The following is a 20,849-nucleotide window of genomic DNA, read 5'->3' as shown; positions in this document are numbered from 1 at the left end:
TATAGTTTGTCTATCAAAACAATAAATAATGTACTGAAGTAAATCAAATATTGTGCTATCTACAATGAGGGAAATGAAGAATGTTATTAGCAATAGCATCAAACTTCCAAAGAATCCTAATATAAAGAGTTTCCAGGAAACTGATGCTGTGATAACAGTTCCTGCCCATGTTACACTAGCAGTTTATCCTAAATGCAAAATGTGAGAAATTTACAACAACAATTTGGTAAGTGAGTGAGTGAGTTTAGTTTTACGCCGCTTTTAGCAATATTCCAGCAATATCACGGCGGGGGACACCAGAAATGGACTTAACACATTGTGCCCATGTGGGGAATCAAACCGGGTTTTCGGCGTGACGACCGAACGCCTTAACCACTAGGCTACACCACCGACCCCAATTTGGTAAGCATCAAACTACCAAGATGAAGAAATATTTATTTTCTTGTTCTTTTAACGTAAATAATTTTCTGAATCTCTGACTACCAGGAAACATGATTACATATCAATCAATAATACTTATTGTCGTCCATAAGCTAGATACTGATATAAACAGGTGCATTTTATTATAATTTAAGGTAAATGCATACTTGCATGATGCAGTGAGAAGTGTGCACATGATGTGTAATCCTGTTTATGTGTTAATAAATATACACACAAAGATAAAGATTTATCAAACCATTGCTAGTAATAAAAAGATTGAACAAAATGAAATTTTCATCATGCAATACTGGACTGGACAAAATCCAATGAATTATTTCGAAGTACAACTAGTCGAAACTTCGGTTTTTCTCTCTCTACCTGAACTATAAGACTTATTTAACTTCAATGTTGACAATTATTTTAATCTACAATGATTTGGATTGTAAAAAGTCTATCATTTCTACCCAGCACTGAATGAATGATCCAAGGCCTTTATGAAAATGGTAATGCAAAGCAGAATAAAAGGTATCCACATTAGCCAATTTGATACCTAGGCTGGAATGGTCCCTGTATGATTGACAATATCTCTCAAACTCTGATTGCAACAGGGTGTACAAGCATATTGCAAGACTCTAAAGTATGATTAACCCAATACCCTGGGGATATGAGTCATATCCATGTAAGCTTAGCCACTTGTCCTATTCATCATGGGACTACCATGAATTGAAGGTGATTCTAAAAAAAACAATCTTCTTTGCCGAGATGTCCACAAACAGTTCTACCATTTCCCCTCATGTGGAGTTCTACACTGTTCTGAAGTGACAGGGGAATAAATTAAAATATAACAAATAACATCAACTGTTTTGGGAAGTTGTCCTATTAGAAGATTGACAAAATCCATTACATTGATCCTTAGTGTGAACTTTCACATTCTCCAAGGTAGCTCCAGGGTATGGAGATTTCTGTCTCACCCAGAAACAGAATTCTCACTGCACATTTCTGATGTTGGACGAGAGTATTCCTTAGTGATGCGTTGCTCAATATCGGTTTCCAGACCCATATTGCTGAGCAGCACCACGAGCAGCCCCAGAAGCGGCATTTGCGGCAGCGTTCTGTACGGCTTCATTGCGCATGACACCTGTCGCAAATTCCTGCTGGGCCTTCTGGAAACTGGCTCCAGTGCTGCGATAGATCCTATGCACCTGAAAATAACAAAATCAGTCATCTGAAATCAAAAGGTATATTCCACATTTTGACACGAATACAAAGTAAAAACTTTCCACTAAATGAACATTATGCTACAAATCTTTCATTGTCAAGTCAAGTTTACATCTATTTTACAACATGAACAGATCATTACTAATGCGAAGAAACTGAAGTTGACAGCATACAGGGATAATTTTGATTATGCATCAAATTTCCACAAATCTGTGGTGACATGAAATAGTGAAAGGATGAAAATGTTTACCAGGTAGTTACACTTAAGAAAAGAATTGTAAAAAATGATGATAAAAGTGAACATAAAAAATTAGTGTCTGCATTTTGTTTATAAGGTGATCTTTCATGCCAAGATGGCAGTGTGAACACATCAACATCCAGTGGGTGTAAAAGCACAACAAATACCTCCATCAAGCTACGAGTAGGGTCACTTAAACTCAAACTGGCACTGAGTAGACAGGGAATACCAATAACTAACTTCTCACATCAGGTCGGAAATACTGTAACATTTTTTAAAACACTGAATACCAATATTATTCATACCATTTTTTTTACATGAAAAATAACTCAAACAAAACTTCAAAGTTTACTTTTATGTGAATGTACTCTGAACATTCTAACATAACTATTTGTTACGCACACATGCAGAACTACTTTGATACTAGAACAACATCAACCATGCCTGACTACTAATACATTATGTAGTTTGTCAGTAAACAACTGTGTTTAGCTGCATGCTGTTAATTTACATGCATCAGCAAGGCAAGTCCGGAATATTCTGCTAATCTTCCTGTACCTAGTTATCTCTATGATACCCTTCTTTAGATGGGATAGATGACTACAAAATCAACAAGTAAGGTCCACAATGACTACTTCGATGTTCCGAAATGTCCAACTACAGTAATCAAACCAGTGATGCCCCCAAATACCAAAACAACAGTCAATGTACAAATTGCCCACATACCAAAAGCAGTAAAAATCAATCAACAAAAACTGTATCTGGGACCCATATATCGACATATCTAGAATATGGATTCATCCAAGTACTTAGGTAAATATCACCATTGATAAATGGTATAACAGTGTTGACAGAAGGTAGTTCTCATGTTACAAGTACCTGTCGTATACATGATGTGCATATCACTACCAAACATGAAAAGGTTAAAAAAAATATCTTTATTTCTTAACATTTACACTGTTGAATGTGTTTATTTCAATACTTGGTCTTATTCAGACATAATGGTGTGTCAATGATCTGGAAAAAGTCACAGGATAGTATGGTACTAAAGAGGTCCTTGTGGCATAGGTACCACAGAAATGTACACCAGCTGCATTACACATACATGTACCTCAGTCAAATAGATCACAGAAATGCAATATCAACAATTGTAAGTCAAAAGGAGTCTATTGGTCACTATGCACCAAAAACAATCCCTGGAAAGCTGAGATGATGGTTTAATGTCACGTTCGATAGGTTCGATAGGTGGCGTGGTGTTGGGTGGTGTGGTGTGGTGTGGGTGGTGTGGTGTTGTGTGGTGTGGTGTGGTGTGGTGTGCATTTCTCTCTCCCTCAACCCCAAACCGGTTTCCGTTCATCTTTTGAAAAATACTGAAAGTACATTTGTGCCTGGACTCCAGTGTCATACATATTGTCAAGCTGCTGTATACAGTAAGTAACTGGGGAACATTTGTGAGTACAGAAAAACCTTGGGTACACTCCTGCCGCACCTTTACCGACAATGCCCCCTACAGTGATACATGAATATGAGTGATCCTGCTTTAGTTCCCTGGTAAGTACCTACCCTGACGAGCAAAACCATGCAGGCAACAGCCTTGAGGGAAAAAAAGAAGGCTACAATAAGCATGACAGCTGCTGCCCCTGGACTCTTGCCTATAATTCCAAGGCCGTTAATCCACCCTCTACAAGAAAAAAACAACTATTGCAACAGAATAGCTAGCTATGAAAGAATGCAATACCATCAAGACAATAACCACAGACAATGGCAACATGCTGGGTTAAATCTAGCTGCCTTCCTGCACTTACTCAAGTATAGCCAGACACGGTGTGAACTGACATGATATGGAAATAATTCCTAATTTCCATTTATCAACGACAAACATTACTGACATATTATTTATGTTTTCATTAATGTTTATTGGAGAAAAGCTGTTTCAAAAGACTTTTCTGGATATTCTTGAGTAATTGCAAGTCAATGTGAATGTCAGGCTTGAGAAATGTACACAGAAACTGGAAAATTGAGACTAATATAAATAAATATCTTTTCTTTACTTTTGAATTAAGACAAAACGATTATCCATACACAATTTGTCCAAGAAGAAATAGGTTGATAAAAGTACATTATCATGCACACAGCTGTCTCATATTCCGTTTCTGGGCTAATTTCCCGTAACAAACATTCCCTGCGTAACAGTCATACATGTGACCCACAACCAATGGAAGGTCTTCCCAACTCTACCTTTACAAGTGTGGCAAAGCTTATAATGGCCAACAGGCCAAAAAAGATGCCAATAAATATCATGATGAGCCCGGCAGCAATACTGTTGCGGACTGTCGAGAGACCTGTGATGATGCCACTGAAATACACAGTCAACTTTGGTCAGTGAGTGAGTGAGCCGGGTTCCAAGCTACTTGGAACAGTATTCCAGCTATATCACGACATATTGGCTTTATCGTGGGAGGAAAAAGTGAGGTGACGAGGTCTCAGAAGTTTACCATCACATTATCAGTGTGGACAAGATTTCGAAGCCACAATCATAGGTTTTGTGATGGCAGTTGGGACACAAGTCATCACAGTGAAATGTGGTGCCCAAGATGACTTGGCCACCCAAGAAACCAAACCATCTTTAATCATGAAAATGTTATTTCATATAACCAAATGTTAAGCTAATTTTTTCTGTAATTTTTTACATCAGGATATTATTGCAATTTGTAATTTCTATACTTGCAACATGAAATATTATTCAATCTGCTTAACAAAACAGTTACATATGGATACTAACCACTTATCTAATAGATCTGTTTAAATTTGATTAATTACTTCATAGCCATTTTCATGTGATGTTGTGTTAATGACCTTTTCAAAATATGAAGTTTGTTAGAATTGTTTCAAAGTTGTCAACTGTTTTTCAGTTAAAAATGACCTCTGACCTTATGAACAATCTTCAGTTGTTTCAAAATAAATCTGAGACAAATCTTAGTAAAAATGTTACCATGGTTACCAATGTTTGCATATAAAATGTCCATGTAAAATTTCTGACACAAAAACATACAAAAGATATCCTAGAAAAAAAACGAAACAGGACCATATTTTGATATGCTCCACTAGTCCAAGACTTGTATGAACAAAAAGAAACAATTAAATTTACAAGAAACATTACTTACACTGTGAAGTTTGTGATGCCCAAGCACTGAATGACATACACACAGAATTGGAAGAAAAATACAAAAAAAAATACAAAGAAATTGAATGAGCTGTCACTCCTGAAACAGAAGAAAATAGACATTAATATAATAGTAATAGTTGAGACATATAAAGATATGTAAACAAGACAATATGAGTTAGTCTCCTGCCCAATTTGTTGTAACTGCTGACCTCAATAGGGACTGGGTGTACAGACTAAATGTCTGAATGATTGTGTTCTACTGACAACTCTTTGTTTATCTCTAACACACTAACCCCTCTTGGTCAATGATTCTATCTAAGCTTAGCTTTATGGGATTTCTCCAGAGTATTCAAGGGTGGAAAATTGAATTTCTTAACATGATACTGTCTTTTATATTAAAGTATCAATATCTATCATCCTAAACACCGTTAAATGGCTGATATCCTGTCTCACAAACAACTACAAATGTTTCGAATAATAGTCTTTATGGAAATGAATAAATTCTAACCTACAATTATGGGTTGCTGGAATACCTAAGGGAGGCAACTCTGCAAAGTTGGGTGAAGATAGCATTATGTATATTTGAACAATAATAGTATTCAACTTACCTGAAAGCTTTGTAGAGTGGTCTGTACCAACAGATGAAAGAACAGGGGGAAAAGACGACGAACCATAAAATGGCCAGGCCAAATGTAGTGCCTCCATTTGAGTCCACGATGAAGTAAGCCAAACTTGCCAACACATTCAGGAACAACACAAATACATGGACTGGAAGACAAAGCAGAACAGATGTTCTACTTGACATTTTGATATTAGGTACTAAGCTGTTTCAAAATTAACTGAAGTTGCAATTTGCACAATTACCATTAACAAACAGTTAGGTGATAATCACTATTTGACATGGTCATAATAATTTAATCAAGGAATATTATACCTGAATGAACAATTCAATTCACAATGAGTCTTTTGTAGTCATACGAACCATTTATTCATGATTATATCAAACATTTTAGACAAAATCCAAGTAGGCAGTCTCAAGGCTGAAGTATACTTTATTGGCTTAATTCACATTGTCATCAGACCAAAAGTGTTTTAAGATCATCATCACAATGACTGGTGATTTCACGACCTCCTCAGCATATCAACAGTTGATTAGGGGTAGTTCTACAACTGCGGTAGTACTGTGATACTCAAAAACACTATTGTAAAGGTACTATGAATGTTGCCAATCACCTGTAATATGCATGCCAAGTCCTTGTTTCAGCCCTAGTTTGAGTGAGTGGGTTTAGTTATATGCTGCTTTTAACAATATTCCAGCAATATCACAGCAGGGGACACCAGAAATGGGTATCATATGTGGGGAATCGAACCCTGGTCTTTGGCGTGACGAGCAAACTCTTTAACCTCTAATTTATCCCACCGCCTCTCATAGTGTAAGGTATTCACACAAAGTGAAAAACCTGTTCTAAATGCACACCAATGTGTCTTTCCAAGCTAGATGCACTTTAAATCAGAGAGAGTGGAAAAGTAAATGAATGAGTACTGTAAACGTATTATATTTCGCGCAGGTTTTATTTTTATGGAAAACATTTTAGCCTTAAAATTTATACAACTAATAAACCTGTCATTCATTTAGTCTAGCCATTTCGCCCTGAGTTGTTACCATAACACATCAAGTTTGAAGACAGAAATCACACGGAATCTTGTAAAAATGACGACTGATAGTAGCATAAAGAATCATACTTAACTGTCGCTGTAATGGATTTCCCAAAACATAATTAAATAATGAGCCAAATCCCATCGCCGATTAGCTTAAAAACAGCAATGTCCTTGTGTTGTGGTCCGCCATGGAAATTGGTCACATGTTCTATTTTGACCAATCGTAGTGACAGATGGTTTTGATACAAAACAGATTACCATGAAACGACTCGGAAAGAAATAATACAGCAGAATTTTATTTATTCATTAAGATTTTATATACCAGTACATCATGAAGTTTAATAGCAAACTTTAACACTCAATCATCCATTCACAACCCCGGCTTGTATATTGTGCACACATAGGTATTCCTGTGAGTACACTAATAAACGCCACCCTGACAGGTTGTTCCACTCTGTTTGTTTTTCACTGCATTAGTGGTGCCAAAGAGAAGCTGGCAGTTCCGCAATTACTGACTTTAGAATAATTGACTCAGCTGATGCACCACCACAAAATAAGTACGTTTACAGTATTTATATGATTTTACTGCATCTATCGTGATCATAGCACGGCATCAATGTTAACTATGATTGTATCTTATCATCATTTATGGGTCAATTGTGATGTTTTAACAGTTCAGCCAATGGTCATGCCTTGTTTGAAAACTATGACATCTTGACATTGAAGTTTCAGGAAACACAGAAATGTGAGCTGAAGGTAGTGCATTACTTACACATCCAGAGGTAATAGACAAACTTGACAATCCTCTGAAAGTCTAATGGAATATCTACACTGAAGTCCTGGTAGAAGCAAGGGCCCAAAGGGAACCAGCTTGGCAGAGGTGGCCAGTTGTTCTGACGGTCTGAAAATGTACACACAAAGAAGGCACTACAGACAAAATGTTTATGCCAACAAGGTATTAGTACATCAAACTTATAAGCCAAAATTAAAAGGTGTGTACTCTTCCTAAATTGCATGTGAATTGCAAATACATACACAACAGTAAGGTGACATAATCCCCCGCCGCAAATTATCAAATCAAAGATAAAGCTTGGTGTTGAATATGACGAAAATCTAGTTACTGGGTCTTGAGACATCTCGCTGACAAGAGTAAAACGTTAAAGTCCCCTTGTGACCTTGAAATGAAGGTCAAGGTCACCAAACCCGACTGGGACCTTTCTTATACTGTGATAAACCTAGGTACCAAATATGAAAAAAATCTAGACAACAGTTCTTAAGATATTCCAATTTGATACGTACGGACAGACTGAGCCTAATACTATATCCCCGCCTTCGCGCTAAACGTGCGTCGGGAGATAAATAATGAGTGAGTGAGTTCAGTTTTACGCCACACTCAGCAATATTCCAGCTATATGGTGGCGGTCTCTAACTAATCAAGTCTGGACCAGACAATCCAGTGATCATGAGCATCGATCTACGCCATTGGGATATGATGACACGGTATACAAATAAACCTGGAAAGTTGGAAAGTGTACATTCTCTTCAAGTCATAACATTTAACTCCAATGGTTTGGAACCAACTAACACTAGGGACACCTTTAGCACTGGGCAAGCGGATTGTGATAATTCTGTCACTTATCTGACAACTAGAATACTGACCTTTGAACTGCATGTTTTTCATTTCTTGTTCTTTCCTCTGAAGCTCAGCAGCTTTCTTTTCTAATTCCTTTAAGAGAAAGGGCAATAAACATAAAAACCCTCTACAAGAAGAAATTATTCGTTCTAACATGTCAAACTCTGTTACTTGCGAACACAATACTTCATTTCATCTAAAATCTGCTCGTTTCATTTTCCTAAAGTTAACAAAAGGTAAATTTTTTTAGGATACTAGAAAACAAAGCCCTGGTACATTTGAACTTAATACCCAATATGTTGATAACCTCATTTCATCTAAAATCAACTCTTGTATCATTTTCCTCAAGTGAACAAGAGTGTTTGTTTTCGCATAGTGCAGTTTCAATTTCAGTTGCATTTAAAAATAAATAAATTCAATGCATTTTAAAAAAACAACAAACAAGCATAAATTGTAAAATCATGTCATTTGTAAACACAATAGGTGAAAGAATAACATTTATTTTTATTATAGTATATTTATATAGCGCACATATCCATGCAACTAGTACATGCTCAAGGCGCTGGTATTTTCTCCCCGATCATTGGATGTCAATCTTAACGGCACATTGTATTATCAATCTCAACTCCCTAGGGAGTATACAACTCTTGCTGCCACTAGGCACACCGAGTTATGGTGGCTTTCTCATCCTAACGAGGTACCCATTTCACAGCTGGGTGGACTGGGACACATAGTCACAGTACCAGGGCTCCAGATAATTTTTCAACATCAGGAGTACATACTCCTTATTTGTGCAATATAGGAGAACTGGAAAACCTTAAGAGTACATTTTGAGTACTGAATGGAATTTAATGCAGTATCAGTAATCTTGTGTTTCGTTTCATATATGCACAACATTGCTACTTTTGTGTAAATAGGGCAATAAACAATAAAATAATACTTTTTCAGATAAATACATCTGTAAATGATTCTGAGACCGTACACCATTGCTGTGATGCGTATCTGCTACGTTTTCTAAATTATTTCCTACCGTATCATGCATATTTTTTAGCCGTACATATGCCGATACGGCCCTTATCTGGAGCCCTGAAATACTTTGTCCAACTTCAATGCACGTTGCTGTACCCCCAACTAGGTGTTTGCACGTTTTCATGTGGCCACCATCTGGTCATATACCAATGGATTCGTGGGTTCTTTTAAGTGCACCGGCTTGTGTACTGTACACTAGGGGTTGTGACAACACTGAGTCTGCACACAAAGTTGACTCCAAGGGTTTTTTTACACCCGGTCACAGGTGGGCTCGATCCCGGCACCTCAACCTCGCTGGATCAGTAGCCTGGCACCTTAGCCAGCTCGCCCACCGTGCGCCCTTAACATGAAAGTTAATGAAGCCAATTTGGCCTCTTGATGCAAGGGGCACAACTCATTCCCACCCATAAGTGATTATTGCAGCTGATCAAATCAGGAATTACATAGCAGTCAATCCATTCAGTACTTTTTTCTAAACCTATCACAACTGATGTTTGGACACTGAAACATGTATACTATTACTTTTGAAGAAGGTTAGGTGAGGTGAGGTGAAGATGTAGAGAAGTCAATAGTATGAGGTATGACATAGGAATATATACTACCCGTCAAAAGTTTAGACTGACTTAAAGCACTCACTATATGTATATATATATACATATTTATATAGCGCACATATCCATGCAACTAGTACATGCTCAAGGCGCTGGTATTTTCGGCACATTCGGCACATTTAACGGCACATTGTATTATCAATCTCAACTCCCTAGGGAGTATACAACTCTTGCTGCCACTAGGGTAGTATTATTTCTTGCTGTACGCTCGGTATTCTCATCACTTTCTTTATATATATATATATATGGTTACATCGAAGATGAATTTCTCCACTAACTTGGTGGAACTAACTGCAAACCTTATGCAGATGAACTGCACAAGGATCATGCATCAAATTGCTGAAAAGCATGTGCAAATATCGTGTATGTGAACAGATGCATTTTTATGTAAAGTTTTGTTAAGAATTAGCCAATTTTTATCATTATTGAACTCATGACAATCTTTTCAACGTTACTAATTTGTTTTACAATACATCCGTTCATGTGTAAACAGTATCTTTAAACAGAATTGAATATTTTGCAAAATCTAGTTTAGAATAGTTGACTGGAGTAAGTGGCTACAATTACACTAGTGAGTCTAAACTTTTGATGGGTAGTATATTTCAGTTTTTGGATTTTGTGTTGTGGCCTTTGGGTGCAGTGATATTTCAGTTTTTGTGCCATTAGGAATTTTTGTGTGTGGAAGTCCCCAAAGTCTCATTCAGAAAAAATGAGACTGCATTCAATTAATTTTTTTTTAAAAATACAATAGTCATCATGCAACATGTGTCAAAGCGTTGCATATTTCTGCAATCAAAGACAATGGTAGTTGCATGGAATAATGTTCAGTTGATTTCCATAAGTCATAAACAGCCAAAACAGACACATGCTACTGTCAATATCTGTATTATGGGGTAGTGGGGGAATGACAAAATCTGTGAAGTATTCACAATGGTGGACATACCTCTTGCCTCCTCTGAAGTTCACTTGTGTCTATCTTCTGGGCAGCAGATTGTGTGTAGGGCGGTGGGGGCTCTTCTGATGGGGTCATGATGGCCGGCTGAGTTTGAGCAGGTTGAGGAGGTGGCACCAGTGGGGTGGTAGAGGCATTAGACTGAAAGGCAAATTCTAATCACATACACAAACTGTATTGTATTGCACCATCTTATATGAAGCTCTCCTCTGATAGAGGTCTATGATGAAGACAATTCTCAAACAGAAGGCTTAATAAATTGGGTCTAACTGCTGGGCAAATGTAACCTAACCAAGGAGGATAAATAAAACACAATATCTCAAGATCATAGCCTCATATTCTTCCTCTTATGCTTCATGAGCCAATACAGAACAAAATTAAATATATTCAAGTGTATAATAATCTAGTTGAAACATTTCTTAACAAAATACAGACTACATCCAGTTTTATAACCAAGAATGTCTGTTTCTTTGAGACAATGGACTCTGGATATGAAATAAACACATTTAGCATGTTCAGTTACCCCTGATGCTGGTCTGGTTTGGTTGCCCTCGGCAAAAGGGTTGTAGTCGTCGAGCCCCCCAGCTTTCTGTCCACCCCCTTGTCCTGACCCTGCAGCCTGCTGGACAGATGGGTCCTGGAACCAACATCATCCATACATTCTTGGGTCCTGACCCATGGATGCAATAGGTTTTCTCAACTCAGGGCAATGTGGAAAATAACCAGTGATACAACATCATCCATACATTCTGTGTGCGAGTTGGGTTCAGAGCCACCATGGATGCAATAGGTTTTCTCAACTCATGACACTGTGGAAAATAACCAGTGATATAACCTGGTATTAACCACCACTTCATCATGCTTGTCTTGATCCTTAGAAATTCACATTTAGCACATAGTACCTCAACAATGTCAAAGCTCAATGGTTATTGATCCAAAAACACGGAACACTGTGACAATACCTTCAGATTATCCCAGATATATTTAGGGTGATTTTTCCTTTAAGAACGAGCTGAAACAAAGCTGTAGTTATCTGTTTCACTAATGCTCCCTTTATCCACAAAGGCAGTGAATATGAAGATTATTCATCATCACATCCTTCCTCATAAATATAATGCACAGTACATAGAATGTGCATAGTAATGAAACTGACAAGTTTCAAACTGTCTTTCAAGAAAATCCAGAAGAAAACCAAGTCTAATAACACTCGTAGACTGTATGGACTAGGTCAAATTACTTCAATATGATCAATGAAATAGTTTCCTCTAATATGCAGACCTTTAGCAGGCCTTCGGGTTGATCGACTGCTCATGGGCCAACTGATCCATTATCTTCCAAATTCATGGGCCATTTAAAAGAAAAATTGGATCTGGGAAGCTATATTATTCAGAAATGGGATGCTCGTTTGATTTTTCAGGGCCCACGGCAATCTCAAGCACTATGTACGTTAATGACATGTAGTGGCTGCATTTACCAGAAGATTGGTCAGACTAGGCAAGTCTCAGCCACTGCATACAAACTGTGCCTGAAGCATACAGTCTGGCAATCAGCAGCAACGTTACACCATGTTCACTCTATAGCACAGTATTGATTTCTGCAGACCGAGCTGTGCTACATTAATTAGCATCCTAGAAGCCAGGTCGTCATCAATAACCAGTACCTGCACTATTGTACAGGTAATGTGGCCACCATGAACAAACATCAAGAATCAGATGTGAAACTGTCAAATCAAACAGACCAGACACCAAGCATCATGGCTACAATATTGTCCATCTCAAAGGATATCTTGTACTGGACTGAGTAGCTCTATACATCTAGAGAGAAGTAAAATGTTATGATTGTTATATTACAAACAAATAGCTGTATGTAAAAATTGTTCGCTCTCGGCACACTACTGTGTAATCTCGGCCACTAGTATGAAACCTGAATCCAGCAATATTTGTGTTGATTTGACACATGTAAGCTCAGAAAATACCTATCCACATCTTGAAAAATTAAAATCATATTGAAAATTTTAAAATGACACCAAAAGATTCTTTCTGTTTTACTGGAACATGCAGCAGACCTAGTTAATGTTGCGTACTCAATACCTTACACAGAATCACAGTAAATGACATCAGCACATAAATCCTTGAACCCTTCAATATGTTGTCTTCTTCCTCCTAAACCTACAAAGCTGTGTGGAGTACATGTTCTGTCCACACTTAGGATCTCAGTAATAATTAAATCCGAAGTCCCTCACCATAATGACAACTGTCAGTCCACTGTGCATCTGAGTGTCAGACGCCATCAGCTTCAGAGCTGTTACACTGCAGTATCACACTGTCAAGATTCACCTGCTGCGCACAGTGAATATCATTTTCATGTTGATGCCTGTCAGTTATCACCTTGCTGAATTGGAACATAATGTATAATTGCCTAGTGTGACAGCACTTCGCAGCTGATATTACACACATGGCACTGGCATTAAATACCCTAGCCCACTAAAATAGATTGACAATACAATTGTATGAGTCAAAGATGTAGATGAAAGAGTAAAAATGATTTAACAAACAAGCATCAAGACACAATCACTAAAGCTATGAAAATGTCTCCTTGTTACTTTCTTGTTATTTGAAACTGCAGTTGCCTTCATCAGTGCTGATCAGCATGATCACATTCTGATGGTAATGTGATATGTTTGTTAACCACCTACATTATGCTTATGAATAAACGTTATCTTAATCATGTTCTTGATTTAATTTCAGGAAACACAAACTCCTCTTTAAAAAAATAATTTTCAAAACCACAGGCGCAATACAGCCTACAAATATAATGAATGTTGTTTGTGAAACTAGAACACTAAACACGGCTTTTTAACTTCCTTATACATTTACATGTTTACTATGTAAATAAATGAAATTATACTGGTAATCTAAAAAGTTTGAAAAACTATCAATGCTAAAGATTTATTGAAATATATATATATAGGACTACTTTACCATCAAGTAATCCAGAACAGTAAATAAGACTGCTTATAAATATTTATGGGTCAAGTCAACCCTTGCAATATGAAACACTTCCATACAAAGTTACTGACCAAGCATTGTTTTATGTCCATATGCTTTTTGAATATGATGATCCAAGTATGGCACACATTATTTGCCCATATATATGGTAATGCAATGCAGTGGTGATAGCAATGATAACAAACTTAATCATATCAATGAACAGATACAGAAATCCTTTCACTAACTACATACTGACTGACTGAGTGAGTTTGGTTTTACGCCGCTTTTAGCAATATTCCAGCAATATCACGGCGGGGAACACCAGAAATGGGCTTCACTCATCGTACCCATGTGGGGATTCGAACCCGGGTCTTCGGCGTGACGAGCCAACGCTTTAACCACTAGACTACCCCACTAACTACATACAAAATATGTTCTCTTACATTTATCATTTTAATCAATTATCAGATCGGGATTAACAATTTCATAAAATATTTCATTTGTCTTTCCTGAAAATATAGTAAGTGATCCGCTTTTAGCAATATTCCAGCAATATAACAACGGGGGGACACCAGAAATGGGCTTCACACATTGTACCCATGTGGTGAATCGAACCCGGATCTTATGTGACGAGCGAACGTTTTAACCACTAGGCTACTCCACCGCCCCCTGAAAACATAATATTTGCAAGCATCTTCATGAAGCGACATCTGTGAAGTGTCAGTCAGTTATAACAATGAATATACAAGTAGTAGTACAGTGGGAATTCATACACTAACAACATGTGCAGCTTTCTGGATGATCAACCCAAATTAACAAAATTCACACTACCATGGGCATCCTGGAGGAAATCAAAACTACAAACAAAAAAAGGGTTTATTTACACCCTGTACTGAGCCTAAATTTGTGGTAACACATCATACACATTAATGTACAGTTTCACTTCAGGATTAAAACTTAGAACAAACTTGATGATAGAAAAAGGTGAATTGTGAAATAACTGTCATGAAAATATTATCTCCAATACTATTTATTATTCCACACATAATATACATAAATATTGCATCAGGAACAATGACAACACCATTAAGGATTAAGTTTAATTATTATTTGGACCATAATTATGATTAACTGCACCTGGTACATGTTGTGAAACTTGTGAACACATAGGTTGTGAAACTTCTAGTGATATTATTGTTAAGACTGTAGTTATCCTTTATCCTGCTGATACACTCAAAGGCTGAAGTTATTGTGGCACACAAATGGCAAACAGAATCAATGTTAAACTTTTACTGCCGTGAGTGAAACTTGAAAGGTTATTACATGGATAGACAACTGCTTCATGGTATGGTATTGGTAATGATGAACAGTCTGGCATATGCAAATGAGCCACAACACAAGAGGGGCTTCACAAGCAAGTTCGCAGGCCAGGCATCTTCACCTCATTTAGGCCAATAAATGGTAATGAAAGTCCTGAGGAAGATCATTCCATATCTGGGGAAGTATTTGGCAGAGTTACTGCAGCGCTATTTGACGATTCGAAACGTCACTCAATCTTATTCAAGACATGTTTAATTGGCAACAAATCAGAGAATCCTGCAGGCTAGGGTAACACATTAACATTGTTCTGATTACGGGCACTGATGTATAACCATGATAACTCGAGCAACATGTGGTCTATCATCATTGTGTTGAAATGTCTTGTGCCATTCTGTTTCAATGGTAAAGCTGCCAATGGCAAAATTTCATCTTGGTACCGACCGTGAAGGTCTGGGTTAGAATATTGTTCTTAGTAGCCTGTGCTTGTGCGGTACAAGGCGACTAATGGGATCGGGTGGACAGGCTCGCTGACTTGGTTGACCACATGTCATCGGTTCCCAATTGCGCAGATCAATGCTCATGCTGTTGATCACTGGATTGTCTGGTCCAGACTCGATTATTTACAGACCGCCACCATATAGCTGGAATATTGCTGAGTGTGGTGTAAAACTAAACTCACTCACTCATCTTGGTACCCAACAGCATTCAAAATCCCCGCAATCACAATCAGTGGCATCCTTGATGCATCTTTTTTCCAACCCCACATTATAAAGTCCCCAACTCCAAAATAATCCCTTTTCAGAACACATGGCCCGATGTAATGTTCACCTCCGCATCTGCAGACACATGTCCTTCTGTCAGCTCGGTGAAGAAAGAAATATCAGACTCATTGTTGAAAAGATCGAACCTCCACTCACATGCTCCCAATCACATGTTTGTTTGTTCCACTTAAGACATCAACATCAATGTGCTGGAGGCAGAACTGTCATACTGCATAGATGTGTAGACGATCAAACTGTTCTCGCAGATACATCTGTTGCCAGGTATGGTAAGGGCTGTGTGGGATGCTGGATGGAACCTGTGGTTCGAATCCACTAGTCATGACGTAGCATCGTTACTAGTAGGTGGCCACTATGGGGAAGGTACATAACTTGATTGTTTGCTGTAAACATCGCAGTTAGTGCCAAATAGTGCACTGAGTAGAAACCACAAGATTCTGCTTGACGAACCTTTTAAAGTGAACAATGTCAGTTTCTTGTAAATTACATTGCAATTCAATCAAAAACTGCTTTGTTGAGTTTCTTTGACCATCTAACACAATTTCTCTGGTTCAAATAAAAAATTAATTGATTCCCATTGATAAAAGTGCATGCCACAACAACTTTTGCTTCTGAGTATATTTTAGAAAATTAATCAAAATACAAAATAGCCTTCTGTGTCACCATCAATTAGCAACACTTGCCCAGAAATAATACAATGCTCCAAAGACAGCTGCCTTGAACATGATTAAGTAATTTAAAGTGTTTCTTCAATGGACCATTATCCCATGTTATTGTTTCCTCTCTGTGAACCTTGTTTTTTCTGAATATTTCAAATTTGTATTCCTAGAATTCCTAGAATACAAACAACTGACGGAGTTTGGTTTTACGCCGCTTTTAGCAATATTCCAGCAACATCACAACGGGGGACACCAGAAATGGGCTTCACACATTGTACCCATTTCTGAATATAGCGCTTTAACCATTAGGCTACCCCACAGCCCCAGAATACAAACAAAATGATCATAAAAGAATAGTTTAACCAAAAGGTAAGAGAGCATGGTGAAGGGGTTACTGTTGTATAAGACTGACTGACTGAGTTTGGTTTTACGCCGCTTAGCAATATTCCAGCAACATCACGGCGGGGGACACCAGAAATGGGCTTCACACATTGTACCCATGTGGGGATTTGAACCCGGGTCTTCGGCGTGACGAGTTGTATAAGAAGGATGAGTGCAATGAGTCATAGGTCTAAATGACACTGACCATGAGAACTGAAAACCCATGGTTCTCCTTAGCATCAGTCTTACCTCTGTAAACATGGTAAAAGGAAATCAGAGGTTGCATATTGTGTATTACTTTAAACATACTTAAGGACAGTTTTGTCACCATGCTCATGATCTTCATCTTGCTTCCTGTTACATTTAGTCTGACATATTGCTACCTCAACGACCTGATGTATGATCAGTGAAGCACAAATGCTCATTTAACATAAGCCATTTCATTCTATACATTGATTGACAGAGATCATGTCACTATTTGCAAGGTGTAATAATTTTTAAGAAAGGACAGTTTTACACACAACACAATAGTGTATGTTACTGTAATTAGGTGTCAATGTCAAATAGATACTGGCGATGTGAAGAATAACCCAATAACATGTATAGAACTAATACTATCAGTATCAAGTCAACAATAAATAACAGGGCTTACATAAATTACTTTAAATGCAGTGCTGCATTCAGTTTTATACTCAAAGAATGTATTTTTAGAATTGTTGAGATTATATTTGAAATAAGAGCAATTCCTCTTGTACCAGATAAGTATTGTGTTTTGAAATGTGGCCCTGATAAAAATGAATATTTTCATGGAACTTTATGTTGTGTAACCTTTTTATGTTGATGCCTGATTTTAAACATCAACGAAAGGCTTTGCTATATAATTTCTACGTTTAATCATATCAACTATACAAACAAATCCATGCAGGATCATATTTTGCTTATATCCAGTTTTGTGCCCACATTTTTCAAAATGAACATGCGCCTGTCAAAAGTCCCATATGGCTGACAGGTATCCATTTAAAGGCAAGCATGGTGTGTGTCCTTAGGATCTGAATCATCTGAGCCGTAAATGCCAAGTAGTTAGATAGCATCCATCCTCGATAATCTCCTGGGTATACGTTCCGATAAATCTCCACTATACCCTGGATGCATCTACGACTCTAGCCGATGATTTTATTACCTCCCTTGGTTGGCTTTTTATCCAATCAGGTGTCTACGCTGGGAAGTTGAGCATACCAATCACAACTCACTTTCACTTTTTAAATTATCTAACCGATTAAACTTGGCAACATAATAATATATTGTTGCAGAGGTACTCTGAAAGAGGTAGAAGGAGTTCTTGCATATATTTATTTAAGATATCAAACCTGTCAATTTGTCTGAATGTTTTCCCCAAAATCTGAGTCGCACTGTGACCAAACTTTTGCGGCTGCGACCACTATCTTTGTTGACACTGGCAAGCTCGGTTGTAATGGCGACTTATCTGATTGGCTACTGTGAGAATGCGGAGCCAGCAAAGGGAGGTAATAAAATCATCGGCTCGAGTCGTATATGCATCCAGGGTATAGTGGCGATTTATCAGAACGTATACCCTGGAGATAATAAAGAATGGATAGCATCCAAAGTAATTCTAATTTATTCCTGCATGTGAACCTGCATATGACGCTCAATGTTCATTGTTTGTAACTAGTGAGGACTCCAGTTTACCAGGTACACACTTTTCAGATTTCAATTAGCACCACCTGGAGGACTCTAGGCTAATGTTAATGTAATAAGTTTTCCCACAGTACCACAGAGGCTATCATAAATAATTACTGCTTTTTAACTTGATGCATATATATATATATACAAACCTATAAACATGGTAAAAAATCTGCACAGGTTCCCCTCAAATAACATCGGATTAACACATTAAAACAGATGAAATAGCTAACCAATAGTAAAGAATAACACACCTCAGGAATGTCATCCTAAAGCTAATGAGTGAGTGAGCAAGTAAGTTTCGTGTTAAGCCACACTCAGCAATATTCCAGCTGATTTACTTGATGACCCCTTTCAAAACACAAGTGCAAATGCTATTCATTATAAAAGACATGAATAATAGAGGTTGTAGTGTTACGATGTTATGATTATTATCGTCTTCATACCTGAAGCTCGTGCTTTTCCATCAAGTGACAGTGCAGGTGTTACAAAGTGGAATGTTAATGAATGTCCTATTGTACACATTTCACAGCTTTATTTGTAATCTAATTTAAGACGTACAAGAAAGTAAGTAGTGAGTGAGTTAGTTTTATGCAGCGATCTGTAAATAATTGAGTCTGGACCAGACAATCCAGTGATCAAAAGCATGAGCACTGATCTATGCAACTGGGATACGAGGGCATGTGTCAACCAAGTCAATGAGCCTGTCCACCCGATCGTCTCTTGTGACAAGCATGGGTTACAGAAGACCAATTCTAACCCAGATCTTCACAGGTCCCCCTACCCTAAGGATTGTCAAGGGGTGTACACTTGGGTGCTCAATTGAAAAGGGGTTCCAAGGCCAAGGGTTAACGACAGAGTTGCCCTAAAATAACTAACCCCAAAGAATAATTAAGCACACAAAACAAGAGCCACTGCCTGCAGCTGGATCCAGACAGACCTGTGATCATGCACCTAGTAAGCTGCAGTCCAGTCTGTAGCTTTGAAACATAAATATACACTAGATCATGCTTTAGATGACGAAAAGAAACTGAAACCTCAATGGGATGAATGATCCCCACTGGTTTTGACCATCAACACAGTGTTCAAAATATATTATCACTTGTGACATGTTCTTGGACACAGCCCATGATCAACACTACGTTTAGTATATAGACGTTCCACATTGTTTAGGATCGACATTTGCGTTTAGTATATCAGAAAGGAGGTTGCGTGTGTTAAAAACATATAGGCTACTAAATGACATTCAGTCTGCTTCATGATTCATGCTTCATTCGCGAAAAAATCGATAATTAATTATAGAGACATTCTTAGGTTCATTTTTCTTTCTTTTACCCACATAAAAACACAAACGACGGGCAACAGATCATCAAATTTGATATGAAGGCAACATAATTTGCCAGTACACGCCGACTTCCTGTTTCTGAAATCATGAAAATAAGACAAAATGCTCACTGAGAAGGGGTTGGCCGCTTCAGGATCTGCAAACGGGTTGCTGTCGAAGCCAGACATTTTGTTTCAGTTCGGTGACAACTTATATCAATCTGCTATCGACCCCACAAATCTAATCCGGTATTTCTTCTCATTTACCACAGGTGTTTAGACAAATCTGCCAATATTTTGTGAGGTGTTCCTGTAATATGGCAGATTACTTTCGGCGCATGCGCAATTGTCAATGTCACATGAAATTACGTCATTTCTGCCGGTAATGAGCTATTTGTTCGTGAATTTCATCTTAACGTATCATAATCTTGATATAATTAACGTACATTAATTAATGACTTTATTGTAAAATGCATATTCTTGTACAGCTATGTGTGGATGTGTCCATATATAAATATTCATTTGGTTTGCTCGAAAAGACGAACACGAAAACGGATCTTGTCGTCTGCTATATTTAGATTATACACTCATACGTACGAGGGAATTTCTCTTTGAAATAAACATACACCTCGTGACCACCAGTCATCGGATGGTATTGTTCGTGACTATACCACGATGACGGTACCACTACTATTAGTTTTGTGTATGCAGTAAACTAGCACTGGGAAGTCTAAACAGATACCTTTAATTTGGTTAATCAGTTTATCTTT

At 37.7% G+C, this 20,849-nt stretch overlaps 1 protein-coding gene across 2 annotated transcripts; it reads right to left on the bottom strand.

Annotated features, from left to right (window-relative positions):
• Positions 1–1,173: 1,173 nt before the first annotated feature.
• On the bottom strand, positions 1,174–20,424 carry LOC124282310 (secretory carrier-associated membrane protein 1-like). 2 transcript variants are annotated; one of them, XM_046718272.1, is made up of 9 exons: positions 20,212–20,424; positions 11,450–11,563; positions 10,918–11,067; positions 8,361–8,427; positions 7,474–7,602; positions 5,651–5,810; positions 5,041–5,139; positions 4,115–4,232; positions 1,174–1,622 (listed from the first exon to the last, which is right to left on the bottom strand). In XM_046718272.1, the coding sequence occupies exons 1-9, from the start codon at positions 20,266–20,268 to the stop codon at positions 1,458–1,460; spliced, it is 1,059 nt and encodes a 352-aa protein (XP_046574228.1). In that variant the 5' UTR covers positions 20,269–20,424; the 3' UTR covers positions 1,174–1,457. The 2 variants fall into 2 exon arrangements, with proteins under 2 accessions (XP_046574228.1, XP_046574227.1); XM_046718271.1 differs by lacking the exon at positions 4,115–4,232 and adding an exon at positions 3,440–3,557.
• Positions 20,425–20,849: the final 425 nt, after the last annotated feature.

The sequence above is a fragment of the Haliotis rubra genome, unplaced genomic scaffold, assembly GCF_003918875.1.
Source record: "Haliotis rubra isolate DU_JTF1 unplaced genomic scaffold, ASM391887v1 Scf298, whole genome shotgun sequence".
Taxonomy (NCBI): Eukaryota; Metazoa; Mollusca; class Gastropoda; order Lepetellida; family Haliotidae; genus Haliotis; species Haliotis rubra.
This window is presented reverse-complemented; position numbering and strand designations above follow the sequence as displayed.

What these genes read in the sequence shown, in the direction of transcription:
- LOC124282310 (XM_046718272.1), bottom strand. Translation starts at nt 20,268, where the DNA reads ATGTCTGGCTTCGACAGCAACCCGTTTGCAGATCCTGAAGCGGCCAAC. An exon ending in AACTTCAGAGGAGGCAAGAG is followed by an intron (nt 8,428 to 10,917) that starts GTATGTCCACCA and finishes TTTCTCTTAAAG; the next exon opens with GAATTAGAAAAGAAAGCTGC. An exon ending in TGTCTATTACCTCTGGATGT is followed by an intron (nt 5,811 to 7,473) that starts GTAAGTAATGCA and finishes TTTGTCTTCCAG; the next exon opens with TCCATGTATTTGTGTTGTTC.